Genomic DNA, 21,974 nt, shown 5'->3' with positions numbered 1-21,974 from the left:
CTGATGATATCTCTGGCTCTACAGTGGCAACAGGGACCTTCCAGACTCACTCCATTTGTTCACCTTGCTCCAGGTCAGCTAACAGACACAGTCTGCACACCACACCCTAGATAATGGATGCCAATGTTATTTTCAAAATATCATTAGACAGTGATCAAATGGTAGAAGTTAATAAAAGCAAAACATGATTGTTAACATTTTACATATAAATATTACTTACTTATTTATTAAATAATATGCAGTTTGTATCTTAGAAATAATATATATATTATAATATATGCACACATAAATATGAAAGTATATGTGTAGGCACTGAATTCCAGGACATTCTCTATACTATTATGGTCAGTGTTGAAATAAATTCTTCACAACCCAATGATTTTTCAATGCCTTCCATTAGTTTTGGCCAGCAGCACCTCTGACAAGTCATGGAAAAATATATTCTGGCACACAATATATGACAAGATGAATTACACAAAAAACTTCAAACTGAATTTACTAATTAATTGATGTGAAATCTGAAGCCTGAGAAGACCCCAATCTGTGAAATTGAATTTTGTACTCAAATGTAACAATATGCTTTCATATCATTATCTCTTTACATAAATATTAATTAAAATAAAAAGTAACTGAAAAATCTAAATTAATTTAAATTGAGATACCTGATAATTTTCTAAAGCTTCCTTGCAAATTCTCATGGCAAGAATTTCCCTAAACCTCAATTTGTACGTGACCTGCAATCTTAAAAAAAACAAAACAAAACACCACAACCAAAGCATTCTGTAAGAAAGTTTTATAACAAGTAAGTTGTTCCAGCTTGGTATTTTTCTTCAATTCTTAATTGTGAAATTTCCTCTTCTTCCGATTCCTCTTCCCTGCTGCAAAAGCTGCTTTTTCACTCATGATCTCCTGATACTTCTTTTTATTATATCTGAACAAAATAGATAATTTACTTTTAAGCATGGCAAACCAAAGTTCAGGAAAAGATAACATGGACACTACTCTATGCACATTATTTGCCAAACTGAATTTTCTCATGTTTTCTGAATCAGATTCTTTGATTTATACATTTGTGTGTAAGTAAAGGAGAATCAACAGTTGGATCAATGATAAATGCAGGTAAATTTGCTTTGGAAGTAAATTCTATTGAATTTTGTAATTAATTTTGGTTTTGGGAGGGGTTGGGTCTTCACTGCATATGCAGTCACATTTTGGACAGTTTGCTGAAACACTGCTACTGCTCTTAAGGGGAAGACTCAAGAATTTCAACAATACCATGAAGAAATTGCACCTGCTTTTACAGTGCCTTCTCACCACACTCAAGATAATAAACCTTACTCTACTCCAAACAGAAAGCTGAGGTGAATACTAAACAGTGAGCAGGGTAATTACTGAATATGAGTTGCTAGCTCCTCTAACACAGACTCTTATGAACCTGCAGTGATGAGTATGACAGACACTGCACACTGAGCAGTGCTGAGGCTTTAAATGCAACAACAAAATCTGACAAATACCTGCACTAATGCTGAAGTATATGATTAAATCCCTTAATTGGCCACAACATAAATCAACTGATCAAATTTCAAATATATACCTTTTTAAAACTACTTTCTAATAAATACCTAATTTATCAGTCAAACCAGAAAACTACTTAAGAAACAGATGCAGTAACTTGCCTTCCCAACATTATAGTTAAAGTTACAAGTCTAACAAAATTAACTCTGTAATCCCAAATCATGCACTACTTCAAATAAAAATTTTCATTATGTGAAGAGACATGCAGATTAACATCATGTAATGACCAATACCAAAGCGGACCAACTAAATTATCTACTCTGAGAACTGCAAGCTATGCAGACATTAATTAATCCAATCATAATCTTACGTAACTCTTCTAGCAGAGTTTTGACTCCCATGACAGGTGGCAGACCGATGTCTTTATGAAATTAAATAATATCAACATTCACAGAATTACAGGCTGCTCTTTTTTATCCATTATGCCAAGAAAAAATAATCAGTCTTTAAGAGTGGCTGCCAATAGTGATGACCAAAGCTGGATAAAACCCTTTAATGAAGATGAAATATACATTATCTCAGTCTAATTATCCCCGTAGATACAGGTTCCTTAGGCCTTCGAAATGGCAGTACTATGGAAGTGCTAACCACCCTACAAGCTGAATAAAACCAAAAAAGGCTACAGAGTTAAAAATACTCCTCTTTTACATAGGATATTAAAATTACAAAACTACTTTAAAATACCTTCTGAACTCTGAATCTGCAAGCAGCTCTTCCACAATTGTTCTCTTCCTCTGTTTCTTAGGGATTCGACTGTGGTAAAAGTCTATGGGAGAATCAACTACAGTTCCAACCTAGGAAAGAAAAATGAAAACATTCGTACTGTACATGAACAAGAAGATGTTGTTATGCCTTTTTTTTTTTTTTTTAATCCCCAGCAATATGTGTGAAGACACCTACAGAGCAGATGAGCATGACAGCTGCTTAATAAAAGTGCAAAATACCAGAATAAGTAAGTCATGTTTTGTATGCAGAGTCCCTTTTGGTCTCTTTGGGGAGTGCCGAGAAGAAAGCCTGAGCTTTAAGACTCTACAGTTTTCAATGCTGGACTGCTGTATCAACCCTAATTCATATATGAAATCCAGTTCTTAACTTCTAAACATTTTAAACATAAGGGAAAATAATCCTTTATGACCACCTTAAACCTATTCCTGTCTCTCATTCTGGTGGCTTTGGTAGATGACAACACAGCAGCTAATTTAATACAAGGGCTTCATCCTGAAAATTATCACATTTTTTCAAACCAGTATGTCAGTCAGCTCTCATAGCACAGGTTAGCAGTAAAGATATACACACAGTACATGTTTCATGCAGTGAAAATAAACCTGCATAGATCTAATTTCGTGGAACACTTCAGTCTATATTTCTCTGATTTAAAAAACATACAATACCCTCCACCCTTCAGAGTCAAGTGGCATCATTTTGAGAAATGAAAGCATTTCCTCAAGCATGCTAAATAGTCAAAGTTTCTGGAGGCCTAATTCTATAGCTTCCGTAGTAATTTCTTTATTGATGCAAACCATTTCAAAGCTTAGAGATACAAGCAGAAAAAATTTCAGCTTATCAGAAAGGTAGCTCTCTCGATTTAAACTATATTAGCTAGTAAAAAAATAAAAGCCTATTATTTTCTACACACTTGTTTAAAAAGGCCTGTACTCCAAAAAAGCAGTGAAAATCTAGTCCTCCAAGGGTTCAAATATGGAGTCAGTATATTTGTTCACTTCTATGAGATCAACCAAGGCTAAAAAAATCAACAGCATATATACATATGTAACACAAAGTTAAACAGTTGCAAACTCCAGCCTAGAAATCAAAACACTTTAATAATAAAGACAGGAAATTAAATAAACATAGAAGCTACCTACAAAATATACATTATTAGGTATCCTTAAACAGCTGTTCAAAACTTCAGCAGTACAATGCCACCTTCTGCTGCTTCCTTACCTGGAAGTACTTGGGGAGACCATCTCTATCATTCTTCTTATAGAAATGCTTAGGGTCCAAAGACGCTCTCATTTTCAGAACTTTAAGATCATTTTTCAGTTCACTTGTGATTTCTGGTGCTTTCATACCAAACCAGCCATCACCTGTTGTTTTCTCTCGCTCCGCCTAGGATGCAATACCATGAACAATGAATTTGTATTCAGTAACTAGGATGGGACAGAAGAGGGAACTCCTCCCTATACAAAAGACAGATAAAGCATTTAGAATGCAAATATGTACCCTTAAAATACGTATTTTATGACCACTGTTATAAAGGAGGTTATCAGCACTGCATCAATGACAGATTTGTACTGAACATATAACCATTCACTTCACTGGGCTGCTGACTGAAAGGATAACTTTTCACGGGACAGCTCAAAGAAGACACTAAATTGGAATTCATCCCTCCATTTCCAGTGAGGCCTGGATATGCAGAGTCCCAGCATGCAGCTTTCTACCACAGCTTATTTTGTTATTTGAGGCATTACCAGCTCTTCACTTACCCTGCGCTGCTTCTTTAGCTGGTGAAGTGACTCCTTGTAGGGTGGGACACATTCCTTTCTTTCAAAGTCTGGAGTTATTACACTCTTCTGCAAGAGCTGTAAGAATTTTTTTGAACATTAGAGGATGACCTCACTGATACAAATTTTACTGCTTAACTGTATTTACAAAACCTACTGAAGGAATCATGTAGAATCTAAGCAAGCATTCTAATACAATATACAAGCAATAAGGATCTTCAAAATAGAACACTGGACAACAACAGAAAGCAACTGACTTGCTCCAGAGGAAGTGAGACAGCAAATCCTCCGGAGTAAAGAGGACTATCATGGATGAGCCAAAGAAAAGAGTCAGTAAAAATAAAATAGTCCCTTTACTTCAAAGGATGCTTTTGAAAAAAAACCTGCTAAGCCCATAATAGGGTATTTACTGAAATTCATTCCGGCTATGGACTAAATATCTTGTCAGCAGACCTTAAGCTTGTGTATCATTAGGCAAAACTCCAGTATAATAAAATCTGGTTTATTTTACGAGATGCTAGAATTTGCACTGGTTTTCAGTTTCTGAAAAGTCAGGTATATTTAAACTTTCACTACTAAAATTAAATATAAAACCACACTCTGTTAAAAAAAGAATGTAAGTTCTCAATGAGGCACGAAAAGGGTACTTCTTTAAAATCAAACAACCTTCTTAGTTTAACAGCTTCATGTTACTGTAGTCAAAGGTAACTGAATAATTGTAAACACATTACCTGGTCCTTCTTCTCCTTCAGTGGTTTAATCACACTCGATCTAGACTTCTGATTTTTTGCATCAAAACTGATATATAAACCTCCAAGCTTATTGATATTCAGACCAGGGTCTATGCTACTGGAAAGATGCAAACTAAAGGAGAAATAGTTAATTATTAAAACATTGTAACATGCGTGCAGCCTAAACCTACTGTATTCTGAGGAAGATTAAAGAAAAAATACTTTTCTTATTCTTCACAATTAGGTTCTGCAATGATTTTAAGTCTTGTTATCTAGATTATGCAATTTTGAAATGACAGGTGCGGGGAGATTCATGCCATTATATGAAATAAGACTTATTATTAAAAAATACCCGTGGAATCACTTCCACAAATCTTTCATATTAACTCTAATGCTGGACTCTCAGATATTATTAACTTCTGTATAATTGAATCTGTCAATTTTCTTAACCTTGTCAAAAGAACTCATGACCAGCATCCTTTTATACAAGCTTGCTAGCTAAAGAGAAAAAACATATTGGTGGTAAAAATACTGTAACTTTTAATAAGCAGTATGAAGAAAGTAGAATTCACTGTAGGAATGTTTAAGTCCTTGCCTGTATAACCATACTAGGAACAAAGTCATTAAACTTGGATAAGAAAGTGATTGGATGATTGCATCCAGAGCCCTGATGGTTCTATCAAATTTCCAAGTTAGTCTTTCACAGCCAAAGGGATGTATCCACAAACAATGTACAATGGCTGTTTTTGATGACAAGAATGTTTAAAAGCTCTAAAGTACAATGGAGAAAAGATGGTAATACCTAAAAAGGTACAACAGGTATTTACTGTAGCTTAATGCTTATTAATATAAACTTCTAACAACTTTCTATCAAACTGTGACTGATATTGTACAAGGCCTTCATACTGACTGCTTGGCTAAGTCTTCTTAGCTAAGACTTTTGGTCTACCAGAAGAAGGTTTTAAATAGATTAAGATTTATCTATCCAACCTAAACAACTATTACACTTTAAACATAAGAAGGGATTTAAGCAGCAGCTGGAGTACAAGAATTCAAGAAGTATCACCCCACCTAAATGATTCTGATTCCATGCTAGGTTTCACCTGAAGTGTCACCATCCACAGCACAGCAAGAACTGACACATAAAATTATATGCAACTTTTAAAACAATATCTAATCAGGCATTGTGTAAGGAATTTACTGGATCTTTTGTTATCTACATTCCAACTGGGAAAAAAAAAAAATAAAATGGTGACCTGAATAATCAATTCAGTCAGCCTGACCAGTTTAAAAGTTTCACATCGTTTTTTAAGCTGAGCATGTACAAGGCCTCCAGATAGCAAAAAAAAAATTCAGAGTTCTGTTACTACTATATTTAAAACTGAAAAAAATCCCCAAACCTCCATTTATGGACCATATTCATATTTTATAATATGTGCAACACCATTTTCTGCAGCAACATGATAAATGTGATGCAACTAGTCCCTTATTATCCTGCACTTAATGTGCATATTATAATGTACATATGCTTAAATGAAATGCAGATTCCTTAGCTATTCCTAGCAAGATACTTACACATCAACCTTATTTTTCAACAGATCATCATCTTCATCTTTTTCATCTTCATCTATCAATTCCTCTTCATCCTCTTCCAAGTCTAATTCTTTATCTTTTTCATCTCCTTCATGCTTACTTTCATCACCACTGTCTTGGTCTACATCATCCAGATAATACTTTTGGCTGGAACTCATGCCAGGCTCAGTATCAATTACAAAAAGACCTTCAACATGCAGCGAACCACTTTTTAAGGATTTTTTTAAGGAGGGAGTTCTCTCATCTGACTTCTTATAGCACAGATTCTTATTGACTGTATCTATGTCTGCCACATCACTGTTTTCAGAGTCATCACTTTCACTCAGAAACAATGCAACAGAGTCATTATCACTGCTTGGTTTTTCACTGCTATGGGATACTACATATTCTTTTGTTTGGTTGTCACCCCTGTCTGCACCAATTTCGCACATCCTGCTTTTATCAAAGCTTTTAGCTGTCTGTGTAACAGCCATGTCCTTTGATGGGCTGCTCACTGCACTGGCTTGCTTACTCTTCCTTAATTTCTCATCACATGACAAAGACTGCTGTGCATCTGCCTCAGCATCTGCTCTTTCACATTCTGCAATTTTTTTACTTTCATTTGGTGTTTCTTGTCCTTGGGATTCTAGAAATTTTTTGGGACTCATGCAGTCAGTCAAAGAAACAGCCACACGCTCTAATTTCCCCTCCCTCGCAAGTATTTTACTGTGATCTTCTTGTATTTGGCCACATATTGCTTCTGAATGGTCTGTCTCAACAGACTGTGTATTTTTTTTTTGTTTTTTCACAGGTGACTTAGCATCACTTTGTTTTGTTTTTGTAAGACTGGATGTCACATCATTTAAAATCTCTTCTTTCATGTCTTCACTCTGGGGTGCATTAGCACACTTGGAAGCACATTTGCTTTTAGGTGGACTGGGTTCTATGTTACTGTCAATGAGGGTGGAAGCATCTTCTGTGTCACTGACAAGTTCTGCAGTAGGTCTAGAATCAGAAATTGTGGGCTCAGATTTAACAGCGTCCTCAAATAAATTCTCATCTTCTGAAACAAATCTATTTTTTTTCTCAGTCTGCTTATTATTTTCTGCATGTGACTTAATTTGCATGCTCCTAGTAATACGTTTGGTAGTGACAGATGGTTCCACGTGAGAACTTAGACAACATGATACTGCATCAGAAGTATCTTCACTCTGGGCTTCACAAACTCTATGTGGCTGCAATTTCTTTTTACTTTGTCTGCTCCTTGTACTTGTGAGACCATTAGGCATCTGGACACCAGAAACAGCAGAGGAACAAGACTCAGCTTCAGAGACATCATCTTCATCCAGAATCCTACTTAACTTACTTACAAAAGCTGTATTGTCTTGTCTTTTTTTGTCAGCAGACTCCGGTTGATAAGGAATTACAATTTGTCGCCTTCGTGTTACTCTTACAAGTAAAGGTGTCTGGAGACCAGACACAGAAGAGCAGTTTGATTCTGCTTCTGACACATCACCATCAACTTGTGGTTCAGCAGCTGATTGTACTGACTGAATAGCTGTGCCTTCATTCCCAGTGATCTGCATCTCTGAGCTATCACTGACATCTGATTTAATTTCTGCATGCTCCAACTCTTCAAACTGAGATTCCTGAATCACCTCTGGCTTACGAACTGATTTAGTTCTTCTAGTCATCCTCCTAGTCACAGGAGTACTAATTTCAGCAGACCCCACCTAGAAAAGGAATAAAAAAAAGGTAAAAATAATGCTCTAATATATAATGCTAAAACATATAATGCTATAAAAATGGTCTAAAATATATATATATAATATATAATACTAAAATATAAAATGCTATAAAAATCACTGAGAATATTTTTAAACAAATCTACTCAAACAACACATTACATGTCTCTGTGTAGCCCTATCTATGTGGGAGAAGTCTTAACAAACCATCACTTGCTTATCTCTCTACTGTATCTTGGTCAGGGCATGAGAAGAAACACATACATCCTTTAAGAAATATAAACAAATATCCTCTAATTCTAAAAAGTTACGTGAAGTTGTCAGGAAAAGCAAATCCAGAAAAAATGTTCAGAAATATTCAAAGTCTTCTATAGTCTTTGAACATACATATATATATAGAGAGAGAGAGATATTTGAATCTATATATAAGACAACTATAAACCACTAAATACTATCAACTGTCAAAATGTGCCCCAAAATGGTGTCCAAAATAAATTTTAGGTCTACGAACAAACTGGCCTCTCAGCAATCGCAAAACTAGGTATGATTATTCTGACATAGAGAAATGCTGAAAGATCTGTCACGCAAAGAAAAATAAGCCTACCTTTAACCCCCAGCGCTAAATGGCCCAATGACCTCCGGCGGCTGCTCCGTCCCGCAGGGCCGGCTGCGGCAGGGGCACGGCGAGCGGGCGCACAGACGCCGCCCCTCCGGGCTCCGCGGCCGCGCACCGACCCCGCGCTCCGTGCGGAGGCTGCCCCGCCCGCCCCGCTCCCGGCCCCGCTCACCTCCGCCGCACCGGCATCGGGATCGGCACCGGGACCGCCGGGGCTGCTGCCACCGCCTGCCCGGGCCCCCGGCTCCCGGCGCCGCGCCGCCGTCCGCCTGGTGTTCACCATGTTGCCGCCGCGCCGCAGCCGCCGCTTCCTCCCTGCCCGCCTTCCTTCCGGCCGCCCGCCCTTCCGGGCCCCGCGGAGGGAACGAGGTTCCGGCCCCGCCCCGCGGGGCAGCGCGGTGCGGGCCAGGACGCGGAGGAATCGCCGGGTGCAGGCACTTGGGAAGGTGTAAAATGTGTGACAGTGTAAAATGCTGCACTAAAAAGCTTACGGTAATTTCAGATTTTAGTTAAACTTTCAGGTTTTTCATGGAAGGAAACCCCCTCTCGCCCACCATGATGCAAACCAAACGAATGAGATAATGGCAACTTGATAAAGTGTTACGCTATTGGTGACTCTAGAAATACCACGTAAGGTATTAAAAGGTAGTTTTCTACAGCAAGCAAACTATTAGCAGTTTACAGAAAGGAAATAAATCGTTGTTCCCATTAGAGCAGCCTTTACATTGGTTTAGCACAGTTCCTGTTTTGTAGCATTTCAATATAAAAAAAAGCACACACACAAGTCTAATATGATACAGAATCAGCCAAATACAGACAGAGCTTACAGGCAGAGGTTAAACCATAAGCACACAACACAGAGCTAGTAGGGAAGTTTAAAATTAAACCCATATTACTTTGAACTCTGATACACACTGGTCCCACATTAAAAAGAAACCACTACATTTTTATGATGAGAAAAAAATCCAAACTTTTATTGATGCATTACTAGTTGCAATTCCCTGTGTCTCTCATTTATCAAAAGAACTGAAGAAGCCAAGAAAATTTCCAGCTATTTGCCACTACAAATATATTTGAGGACTAAGGTACCTTGAAAAACCTTCATCATTCAATTTAGTGGAATGGATTATAGGAAGCTGACACTCCAGACACTACCTACAGGCATTCAAATTCCACTTGCTGCCTATATAAAGAATTTGCAAGATGTCGGTGAAAATTGATTCCCTTACAATCCAAATCTCAAAGTATGTACAACAAAGTTAATGACTACTACAAATATGAGGCCATGCCCCTGTCTGAAATTGAAACTTAATTTACTATTTTAGAGACTTGGTATCAAAGTTCCTGCTAAACTACAAGCTGAACTTTTGCTATCTACTCTGATTTAAAGGCCAAGGAAAGGAAAAGGCCTTTTTGATAGAAATACTACATTAAACCTTGCCTTAAACATTAAGCCTTGCCTTAGCTGCAGCAATAACTCTGGGATTAAAAAGCCAGTGCACTAAGCTGCTGTCAATCAGAAAGGGATCTAACTTAAAGCTAAGCCTTGCTTCATCTTTCCTGAATGGCACTCAAGCAACAGGTTTCCCGGGCATCTGCAAAATTAATTTTAGTGAAGAGTATCACCATTTACTGTCTATTCTACTTGGCTAATTGCTTGCGTAGTTCACAAGTATCAAAGAAACAAGCCACAGTTGAGAAGGAGACAGGCACAATTCAGTCTTTGATTAACAGATTTCTTCATCGCTTATTTTCAAATCTTATTTTAAACATTCACTATTAATACATTTTCTATTTCAAACAGTAAAAATGCCATCACACTTGTGCGAACACTAAATGAAGCGTATCGAGGCACAAAGAAGCCAGAAGGAATTCAAGTAACAGTCAGAAAGTAATTTGGAAGGTGCATTTTCTTCTAAATCATAGGGGTCCTTTCCACTCTATTAAAAAAAAACCAATTTTCCCACGCCCACAAATTAAACAGCTGACTTGCCTATATATACATATCAAGAAATAAGATACCAGCTTAATTTTTTGGGGGTATCGTATCATAAAAGATGACAATTTTCTATAAAAGCTAGTCCTTGAATGCTTGAAATGTGTACCCAACAGCTAAGTATGATTTAAGAGAAATTTGTTTTTTAAAAAACCAAAAATATATGTTTCTCCATACTACCTAATGGCAGCTAAAATATAAGGATAATTTTTACAGTGAACTGGTCATAAAAAGAAAATTATTTTAAACTGTTACTCTATAGATAACTTTAATAAAAAAAGCCCCAAAATATTTAATATTTTGAATGAACCCATCGATAGTGAAGAAAGAAAAATAGTGTTAGAACACTACAGACACTCCTGCTGACATCACACTGAATAATTACAACTTTTGGTAGTTCATTATAAATGCTGTAAAAATCTTTCTATGAAAAATGCAATGTTCCCCCATCCCAAAGAAATTTAAACAGCCTTTACAAAAAAAAAAAAAAAGTGTCTTAAGATGCATTTCTTTTAGCTTGTACAATATAGCCTTTGGACTTGATAATTCCTCTGCTTTTAACAATGACTGAATACCGCAGAAGCCATAAAGGAATCCACTTGTTCGCTTTCACGTTCTGGATGCTTTCCTGGAGAACTTCTTGGAAACTTGCTTCACAAAGTAATTCTGAAGTTAAAAAGGGATATTTGTGCTTAAAACAATATAATGCAAACAGCTGCAAAAAACAACACTTAGTAAGAGAAGCCTCTTCCTACAGTCAAGATCTTAAATGGTACCACATACCCTTCAGATCCACTCTTCCAGAATGCATTTAGGGTAAAAGCAGCCAATATTACAAAGTAAGTCTCCAGGACTCTTTTTTGCAACACCGAGTGTGCCCCACAAAACTGAGACTCTGGAATATCAGATGGAGTTGATCAGCAGAGTCATTAGTGGGAGAAAATGAAAATGAAATTTGAGAAGCTAGCTAGACAAACCAGAGGTGACTAAAGCATAGGGCTGAAATCAGCAAAGTACTGAGCATCCTGTTAACTCATCTAACACGAGTTACCTCTGCAGTCACTGGAAACCAAACATTTATAGTATCTCCCATAACTGTCTCATAATAACCATAAGCCCAGAAAGCTTTAAGAAAAATGGGCTTAAATACCACAAAGCAGAGAAAGAAGGCAAGTACAAATCCTCCTAGTTTCTGATGGAATTTTCATCAAGGGAACAAGGTCTTTGGTAAGGAATGCTAACAGAAAATAGCCTCGATACTCTTCAGCTGACCATTACAGAAAAGTTAGGCTGAGCAAACAACATATAAAGGAATCACAACTTGTGCTGTTTTCTATCAAATCCTCTTCTCCTTAATTTCATGACTTTCAATGGATACTATTTATGAAAATGCAAGTTGCATTTGGACTTCAGAGGACATGGAAATTGTCAGATTGAATGGAGATTCATCTTGTGTGCAGCCACAGCAGTGATAAATCCTGCTCAGGCACTGACGAAATTTATTAGTTGTAACAGTGGTACTATGAAGTATATACTCGTAAGAAATGCTTCACATACTTTTTTCTCTGGGGTCAAGTGGAAAGGAAGGAGAAGGAAGGAAAATTATCATCATTAACAACTTGTCATAAACAAGAATGTAGGGAAGGAATGAACTAAATATTGTTTAAGACTTTATTATTCCAACGAGGTGTTAAGATGTTCAACACTCTTAAGGTGTTCTTAAGAGTGATGAAGATTGATGATGTTTGAGAGAAATGAATGTTATATCCTAGAATATTGTAGAGAGCTGGTAACTCAGTTCTACAGCTCAATGGAAAACCTCCAATTTTTTCATTCATTTAGCAAATGAATCACTGCATTAAAAAAGTGAAGTATTTGAAACTCTTTTTGTAATAATGTTATTTTAACAACTCAAGACTGAAAGAATCCTACTTAAAGCATAGTAATTTTACAGATCTAATATTACCAAACTGTTCAAAAATCAACTGGCCATCAACATTTCTATCTATCTCACAAGTTCCAGGCAAGTACACTTTCATTTGTCATTTACTGGTCTTCAGCAAGACATTTAATTCCATACTTTGTAGAAATAAACATAGTACAAATTTCTCAGTAGGTTGTTCTTCTATTTACTTTATTTTCTCTGATTAGAAGTATTTCAAGAAATTATCCAAGGCTGCAAGATTGTTTCAAGAAGGGGTGGGGGGGAAGAGGAAGAAGCAACAGCAAAAGCTTAACAGAAATATTTTATAAAGGAGAGACTTTTAGAGTCCTTGGTTCAGGCTTCAAATATAACAAACTCTGAAGCTCAGGAAAAGATTATTCTTGATCGTCTACTGAATAAATGCATTTAGAAGTCTTCTGTTAACTTAATTGGCTAAGTCTTACCTTTGGGGTCATTGTGAGTTAACAGCTGTATGTCACATTCTTTTGCAAATGCTGTAAGATCAGGTGGCATCACACAACAAGAAGCTAGGTTCACCTGATTACTACTTGGTTTCACCTAAGAGTAACAAAATACTTTTATAAGAAAAAAAATACAAAGGTACTTACACTAGCTGTTTCCTCCATTACAACAGAAATTTTGCTTTGAACAATTTGCCTTGTTTTGTTTTGAGAGTTGAGCATTGTTTTGAAGTCTTAGCAAGGCTAATTAATTCTGCATGATTAATAATGTAGGCAGCTGCAACAGCTGCAACTCCCTGCAGCACATAGCCCAAAACAGGAGTAGGATCTAACTTTAGGTGTTGCCGTAGCAAGATGAGTGCTAACCCACTACACTCTGGCTTTCTGTCTGCTGTGCTCCTAAAACAGCAGCAGCTTTATTTCCCCATCTCTAGTAAAAGCATTATGGGAATGTTAGGTTGAAAAAGACTTCCAATTTAAAAAAATCCAAACCCATTTTTGTTAGGGATATATTAATTTGAAATCTTCCATGTCTTATACCAAGTGCTTCAATCAGACCAAGTGCTTTAATCAGATCAAATGAAAAGAAATGCTCTTCCACTGATTTTCTCTCTTCTCACAAACTGCATTCATGATCACCATGCAGGTGGTAATTAAATCCTGCAATTGCCCTCTCTCAGTGTACATAAAACACTGAGGGTCACAAAGATGATCAGGTGACTGGAGCACATCTCCTATGGGAATAGGCTGAGAGAGTTGGGATTGTTCAGCCTGGAGAAAAGAAGGCTCCAGAGAGACCTAAGTGTCCCTTCTGGTACTTTAAAGGGGCTACAAAAGAGCTGGAGAGGGATTTTTTGCAAGGGCATATGGTATTAAGACAACGGGAATCACTTTAGACTTACAAGGCAGGCTTAGTTTAGATATTAGGAAGAAATTCTTCACTGTGAGGGTGCTGAGGCACAGAAAAGTGCTGGATGGCTGCCCCATCCCTGGAAGTGTTCAAGGCCAGATTGGATAGAGCTTCCAGCAATGTGGTCCAGTGGAAAGTGTCCCTGCCCACGACAGGAGGCTTGGAATGAAATGACCTTTCAACCCATTTTATGGTGCTATGAATTAGTCACTCTGGACAACAAAGTATTGTGCCATTTCATTCAGAGCCTGTCTTCCTCTTTACGTTTAAGCTTACCATTAAAACATAATTTTTCCAAGGGGAAATCCCTCCCTTTGTAACACAGCTTAAAGTAAAAACCGCTACGTTTTCAGGGACACTGGACTAAATCTGAAGGTTTAAGTGAACTGTTTGTACTCCTTCTTAAGCATAAAAGAATACAAAACACAAACCTTCAGTACTTCAAAGAACCTGCTACTGAACAGACCTGTGTTTTCCAGCTGTCACTGGTCAGTACAAAAGAACACTGAACAAGCAACAGTCATATTTGAGCCTCCCCCACCTTGAACATTATGACCATGCAGAAAATGTTGAAAATAACAGGGCTAATTAGTATTTTGTATATAAAACCATTTATAACAGAAGTTTGTAATAATGTGGCAGCCAACAAAGCAAGCAGTTACTCTGTCCTAAGAAAGGCTATGAGTAGGAAGTTGGTTCTCACCTGTGCCCACAGATAGAGCTGCTCTAACAGCGTCTTATCTAGGTCAGAGGTACCTATGGCAACAATCTTTTTATTTTGAACTAGATTTTCAAGTTCTTTCCAATAAGGTTGCAAATATTCCAAGGACAGGTTAGTTCCATCTTCAACAGGAGGTGGGACAATAATGACTGAGTCTAACTGAGCAACTCCGAGGGCAGAACACGCTGAGGAAAAAGAACAGACACTGCAAAATCTTTTGTCAGACATGAACATAAACAGCATGACTCTTCAAATTTAGCAAAAGCCACACCTCCTGCTTCACTCTGCTCTCCATTCACCATTTGAAACTGAGTGTATATGCAGTCAAGAATAATAACACAGCCTTTTTAGCAAAGATTCAAGCATACAGCTACAAATTCTAGGTCTTAGGAAAGAAAACAGCAAAAACCAAAACCAGCAGAAAATGAACAAAAGCATTAATCTTTTTCCTCCTTTTTAATGTTAGAACAGTATTTTTCTCTGAAGACACTGAAGACAAACAATTCTCTATCCCTTCACTCTGAATTTCTTTTAAAATTTGTAGCTTTCACTCTGAACTATAACTCAAGTACAGGACATGGATTTGGAAAAGTACTTGATATGTGTGAGGAGTTTGACTTAAAGAACACCAAATACAGAGACTTAATTTGCCAGAGAAAAGAGTAAGTCTTGGAGTCTCACTGAACTTCAGGAAAAATGCAAGTCATGAGGCCTCTTCAGCACGGTAAACGGAATAGAACTACCTAGCTAAATTAATTATTTTCTTCAAGAAGAGGAGTCCATTATTGTATGTTTGACAAATGGTAGTAAAACTGAAAATAAACAGGCTATTAACTGGGCTATCAGTATAAAATAATGATATCTGAGCCTTTCTTCTTTGGTCACCCCTTAAGCCAAACAATATTCCAAAACACTTAAGTTCAGTGTTGCTCACAATTACTGCTACTTAAGGACAACACAACTTATGTAGAGACATTGTATAATATTTTCGGTAAAACTTAGCTGTTTCCTCAGCTACTTGCAGCATTATTTCATTTCCTAAATAATCTCTGAAAGACTACGCAGTTAGTACCTAAGTTCATGATGTTAAATGCAACTAACAAGAACTGGCAAGCTGTTTCACTGCTATTAAAACATCACATGCTATTTACTTTTTAACAAGTTTTGCATGAAAGAATAAAAACTTGCTCCTGCTTGTAGCAAGGAATCAGATTTCACTATGTGGATCCAAGGTCACGGTGATCCAGTTAGTAAGTTTACTGACTGAATTATTGTGCAAATAGACTTGATTAACTAAGTCTTCCCTAATAGGAAAACAGGAGATACTTGTGACAGTGACTAAATACACCTCTTAGAAATACTGTTAGAACTTTTTCCATCTAAGTTCTAGAGTAAAAAAGAAATTTTAACTTGAGTTTAAGTTCCAAACTTACCCAGGTCAACTGCATCTCTGATCGATGAAGAGTTTGATCCAACGATGAAAAGCTTTGCTAGTTTCAAACAAATTGGAATCAGTAACTAAACAAGCCAGGTATTACTAATATACAGCCATTTACTTTTGCTATACACACTATTAATGGGTTTCTGGGTAAAAGATTTTTAGAATATACACCAATTACCTAAAAAAATCCCCAACTTTTTGAAAGGTGACTGCCCAATAAAGACCCCATTCTCTTAAATTTCAATGTTGTTGTGCAGTCTCAGAACAAGAAATCATCCAGTCAGATGATGTAATAAGCTGTAAAGCATCAAGACACGAAGCAATAACAGTAACAACCTGTATAAAAACCCCAAATGTAATAGTACAAACAGACTTCTTCACAACTTACTGAGACTCAAAATGTACTAGTGTTAGTTTGGACTGCCTCCTTCAAGTTCATCATATTCAACCTGGAAAAATTATGCAAATAAATGTGCTTCCAATGCTATTTCTTAATTCCAGTATTATCTGTAATATTTTGCTTCAAAAATGTCAAAGATTCACAGAATACATTTAAAATATTTTGAGGTGATATAAGTTAAACTAGAAAAATGCCGAGCTGCTTTAAAATCTGAAATACTAATTCAAGACTTTCTTAGCCAACGTTTAGGAACAACAAGTGTGCAATAGTGTAGTTTGATTCTGCAATTATAAAAGAGAGAAAAAAAAACCCATACATGAATATCCTATTAACGACTGCATATGAAACCTTTCCATGCCACGGATTTTTGACTATGTTCTTACCTGACACTTTCAACTCATCCCTTTCTTCAGGATTTATTTTTTCTATAGCTTGAGCTACAGTACATTCCAGAACCTCCAATGTTTCCTGTAGTAAGTACATGAGACTTAGGAGCAACTCATTGAGAGGAGACCGTAAGCTCCTGAAGAATGTTTTTAAGTAATTAAAAAAAAGAAAAAAAAAAGAAGAAAGAAAAAAAAAGAAACAAAAAAAGAAAAAAAACCAAGTGCCTTACAGCAGTTAGAAACAAAAATAGTAGAAAAATGCAAAGACAGAAAGAAAGTAACCCAAGGCTTCTTGATCACTGAGGGGATGTCAAAATAATGAAGATATATGAAAGGCGCTATATGACCCTAATACAGAAAATAAAAATTACTGATTAGAATTATGGGAACAAGATTCAGTAGTTCTAGTAGTTATGATTTTACAATGTAGAAAGACTGCTGTGCCAATTCAAAGGACTTTGTTTTAAAAAAGCCTTGTGACCAGTTGAAAAGAACCCCATCAGAATTAGGAGGTTTGAGTGTTGGATGGGAACATCTTTGCATAAAAGTATTTTGTAATTTCAGTGAATCTTATGAAAAACCTACAGTGAAAATGCTGTAAAATACTGATTTAAGACAGTAATTATTTCACCCCCTGACCTCATTAAGGATTAGGCTGACATCTCATGTCAGCTGGCACAAGGTGAATTCCTTAGTATTTACCTACATCAGACAGTATTACAGGCACACTCTACACTCTTCCCCAAGCAAAAATGCTTTGCTAATTTTTGCTGCACTACCAAAGGATTCTCAAGTTGGCCTTTGAGTTACTCCATACAGTCAGCATTTTAAACAAAACTTAATTTTTTAAAAAATTATTAGATATCAATATAATTCATGAGAGAATTTGGAATTACGCAAAGTAACATGTTCTTACAGTAAAACCTAGCTTACACTAAATAATCTACTTTAAATGGATAACTACACCAAACAGAGACAGATGTTTGTTTTTGTTGTCTTCTTGAGCAATCATTAGTTCCTGCACAAATCATTCAGCAATAACTGCCTCACACACTTCAGTCTGGAATGTAGCAACATGCAGCTGATGTCCCCATGATACAAGAACTGGGAAAAAACCTGAAGAAACTATCATATTTTAGGTTTATTGTTATTGTTTTGATTTTGGGTACTTTTTTTTTCCCTGAAACATGCTACTATTTCACAGAGCAAATAATAAATTTAGTGGGGGCCTATTACTGTTTAGCTGAATTTCAGAAGCAAAAGTGGAAGAGAAGCAGGCAAATGCACCAAGATCTTCATGTCAGATGTTCGTGTCTGTGGCTTTAAGACTTATGTGGAAGTCTTTAGCTCTTAAGGGAAAAAGCAATGCCACTTCTGCATTTTCACAAATATTTCTGAGACAAAGATGCTTCAGAGCTCCCCTCCAAATGGGCTGGTCTTCAGCCATCTGTGATCTCCCTAGTTCCGAGAATTCTCTACTGAGTTTTAACAAGCATGTTAGCAAACTGCTATGGTATACAGATTTTATTTATTTTTTACTTGCCCCTATAATTAATTTAAAATTTTACAGACCACTGCTTTTATTTTCAATAAGTGTCTTATCTGCCATCAACAGGATTCTCTCTTTACATTGATATTTCTTAACCTCTCTGAAGTTACTAAACATTAAGGAAAGAAGGGGAGTTAAGAAATATTCCTTCATGGTATCTGGAGCTGCAGATACTTTTACAGCAATTTAATAGTTACTGTAAATTTTAGAAGTGTAACCAACTACCTATTTCTCTGGTTTCACATGTAAGATGGATAAGATGCAAAACATCTCTCCTACCTGATTTTGGTCTTGGCCGATCTTTGAGCTCCACTCAGTCAGTGTTTTCTGGATGCAGTCCCGCACCTACAAAACATTTTATCACCTTGAAGTGTGGGTATGTTCCAGCCACACACAAACACAGAGATGTGTAGGAGAGACTGCACAGCTGAACTAAAGACACCATCCCACGGAAGATTCTTCCTTCATAGCTTCTATCTGAAACTTGCTCAAGCTAGTTTACTTACATATTTTTCTCTCCTTTTTCATAGGGTTTTAGCAGTAATATAAGTACTGTACTTCAGTCATTTCTCAGACCAATGCCATCTTCAAAGGAAAATACAATGCTAAGCAAGCAAGAACTAGGACATGGGGCTGTTTGGGGTTTTTGGGTTTGGGATTTTTTGTGCAGAAATTCCTAAGTTACAAGGTAGTCAGACAAGAGCAGAAGTGCTGTGACACTGTAGAAATGAGACTTTACAATCAACCACTAAATACTCATTCTATTAATTACTTCTCTTTTCAAGATGCATATAACCCTTCCCATTTACTGTCTACCTACTCCACTGTGTCAAACCACTAATGCTTTTAAGTCCTTCATTACTGTAGGGGGAACCTACAGATCCTACCCCACACTTGCACTTCTCCTTCATCCACAGATGCAAAATAAACTCGACTAAGATTGTGATCATGGATTTTCTTGAACATAGTAAGACATAACTATTAAATCAGCTAACTAATTTTATACAGTGCTGCAGCTGTAGCAGTGCTGTAGCTTCCCTCTGATGCATCTCAGGAGTTACATACAGGTACTGTCTGACTGCCACCTGTAGGAGCGCTTCCACCAGCTGCTGCTTTACTTCACTTTCCACAGTGTATTTTATAACTGTGTGCATACCTACTTTGTGTACCACTAAACAGCCATTTCCCATGACTCCCAACTCAGGGAGCTCTAATACCATGCACAAACTAGAATTCAACATCCCTGCCTGATATCAGACACAGTACAGGAACAATTCTTTGTGAACACAAATACTATACATTCCTTCCATCGTTTAAAATACCATTAAAACCCCCGACCCAAAAGGCAAGAATTGACTCCTCCCCCAGTACATAGCTAAACACAATAACCCTTTAATAAAATAACTCTTTATCCTATTTTGATACAATTTATGGCATTATCTTTTCCTTTCTGAGGACAGTACTAAATTTTTATGTTTCTGCCTTGCAACTGTCACAGGACATATCTCCATTGCAGTTCCTATGCACAGGCCTCTGACTCCAAAGCACACCACTCCCTTGCCCTCAGGCCATGCGGATACAGCAGTGTATTCCACTGCTTTGATCAGCTTTTCCAAACACAGCTGCATCCCCTAACACTGGGGCTCACAGTTTGCAAAATTTTAGCTTACATTCTGCTGCTGAGAACTGACTACACCAAATAGAGGAGTTAAAAGCTGATTGCAAATAATACCAATTATTTGCTTTTGGAAGTCCAGCAACTCAGGAAAGCCAGCAGATTCCTCTGTAAACAAGTGAATTTCAATACCCTAACTATCAGTTATACACATTTCCCTCCAGAAACTACCCACACAAGCGCACCCATCATGACACAGCGATGCCTTTGTTACAGAATCCAGCCCTACTTCACACAGATCACAGAATGTTTAATAAGCAACCAGGCCAAATAAAACGTTATGACCACATGACAGCTAAACAACAGTATGATGAATTTTTCCTTCTTGTTACATCATCCCCCCCGACAACTTTCTTCCACTTGTGCATGATTAATATGCAACCAACCAACTTCTAGGTTATCACTGGTGTCCCTACATAGCAATAATCAGCCAAACTCATAGCTTTTCTAATTAGTAAGTTATCATTCTGAGATTACTGTGTCATGATGAAACAGCAAATACAGTGTTCTAAAGTTCATTGCCATAGGATCTCTAGACATTTTATGAGAATTGTTTTAAGTATTGACACATACCGCTAAGGGTAATACTTTTGAAGTGGTGGTTAAAAAGTTCTTTTCAATTTCTTAACAAAGAATGACAGCTCTACGCTTCAAAGAACACAGAAGGCTACTTTCCCCAAGACCTGTCACTACCGAGAAATCAAATTAACTTCACATTAACTTCACAGAGAATTTTCATAATCTGTAATGCAAGCTCATACATATGCATATTTTTATCTTACTATAGAAGTATAACGGATCCCCTTTGCTATTACAGACAGTACTTAAATTTGTGTTTTAATCCTTCATTCCCAAGATCAGAAGGCTGGGATCGCTCTTTCTCAGTGCAAAGTCCTTCCGGGGGCACGGGGGCCCGACCTCCCACCACGGCAGAACACAACAAACGGACGAAAACAAACAAGCAGAACTCTGTTTTGCCATTCCCATCTCGCGCCTCCCGAGGGCACCGGCAAGCGGATCGCTGGGGAGCCAGAGCCCCTCCTCGCCGTGACGGGCACGGGCCACGCCGTGTCCCGCCGGAACGAGTCCCGCTCCGGACGCCGCAGGGACCGCCCGGGAAGCGGTCCCCGGAGCCCTCTCAGCCGCCGGCCCGCCCGCGGCCCGGGCCAGGCCCCTCGGCCCAGGGCAAGTCTCCGCCGAGCTGCCCCGAAGGGAAGCCCCGGCCCGCCCCTCACCTCCTCGCCGGGGGTGGCCGGGCACTTCTTGCGCAGGCAGCCCCAGTTGAGCAGGTTGCCGGTCTGCAGGGTGAGCCTGCCGGCGCCCTCCAGCAGGGCGCGGGCGCCCTCCGTCGCCATGGCGCTGCTCAGGCGGTGGCCAGCAGGCTCTCCACGACACCTACGGCTCCGGGCAGCGCGGAGCGAGCCGTGACTCAGCACCGGCACCGGGGCGAGGGGCGGCGCGGGGACAATGGGCGGCGGGGCGGGCCTGGCGCGGAGCGGAGCGCGCCCCGCCTCGCGCCGCCTCAGGGCGCTGGGCCGCAGCGGGCGCTTGGGCAAGCGCCCCCTGGCGGCCGCCGGGCTGCAGCGCGCTGGGCGGGGCCGGGCTGGGGCGGGGCGGGGGCGGAGCGGGGCCAAGCTCGGGGCGGGGCCTGTGGGAGGGGCGGGCCCGGGCTCGGGGCGCGTCCCGCTGGGGCAGGACCGGGTCCGTGTGTCTGTCCCGCCCCGAGGGGCTGCGGCCGCGGGACCCG

General features: G+C 38.5%; 2 protein-coding genes across 2 annotated transcripts; both read right to left on the bottom strand.

Moving 5' to 3' along the window:
• Nucleotides 1–376: 376 nt before the first annotated feature.
• Nucleotides 377–9,275, bottom strand: DNTTIP2 (deoxynucleotidyltransferase terminal interacting protein 2). Its single transcript, XM_058842883.1, has 7 exons — nt 8,916–9,275; nt 6,386–8,115; nt 4,811–4,943; nt 4,062–4,157; nt 3,520–3,684; nt 2,260–2,369; nt 377–931 (listed from the first exon to the last, which is right to left on the bottom strand). The coding sequence occupies exons 1-7, from the start codon at nt 9,024–9,026 to the stop codon at nt 838–840; spliced, it is 2,439 nt and encodes an 812-aa protein (XP_058698866.1). The 5' UTR covers nt 9,027–9,275; the 3' UTR covers nt 377–837.
• Nucleotides 9,276–9,714: 439 nt separating this feature from the next.
• On the bottom strand, nt 9,715–21,773 carry GCLM (glutamate-cysteine ligase modifier subunit). Its single transcript, XM_058842903.1, has 7 exons — nt 21,463–21,773; nt 18,832–18,897; nt 17,001–17,085; nt 16,210–16,266; nt 14,759–14,961; nt 13,128–13,242; nt 9,715–11,405 (listed from the first exon to the last, which is right to left on the bottom strand). The coding sequence occupies exons 1-7, from the start codon at nt 21,580–21,582 to the stop codon at nt 11,236–11,238; spliced, it is 816 nt and encodes a 271-aa protein (XP_058698886.1). The 5' UTR covers nt 21,583–21,773; the 3' UTR covers nt 9,715–11,235.
• Between the last annotated feature and the right edge of the window lie 201 nt (nt 21,774–21,974).

The sequence above is a fragment of the Poecile atricapillus genome, chromosome 7, assembly GCF_030490865.1.
Source record: "Poecile atricapillus isolate bPoeAtr1 chromosome 7, bPoeAtr1.hap1, whole genome shotgun sequence".
In the NCBI taxonomy this organism is placed as follows: Eukaryota; Metazoa; Chordata; class Aves; order Passeriformes; family Paridae; genus Poecile; species Poecile atricapillus.
The sequence above is the reverse complement of the archived record's forward strand: the minus strand, read 5'-3'. Positions and strand labels throughout refer to the sequence as shown.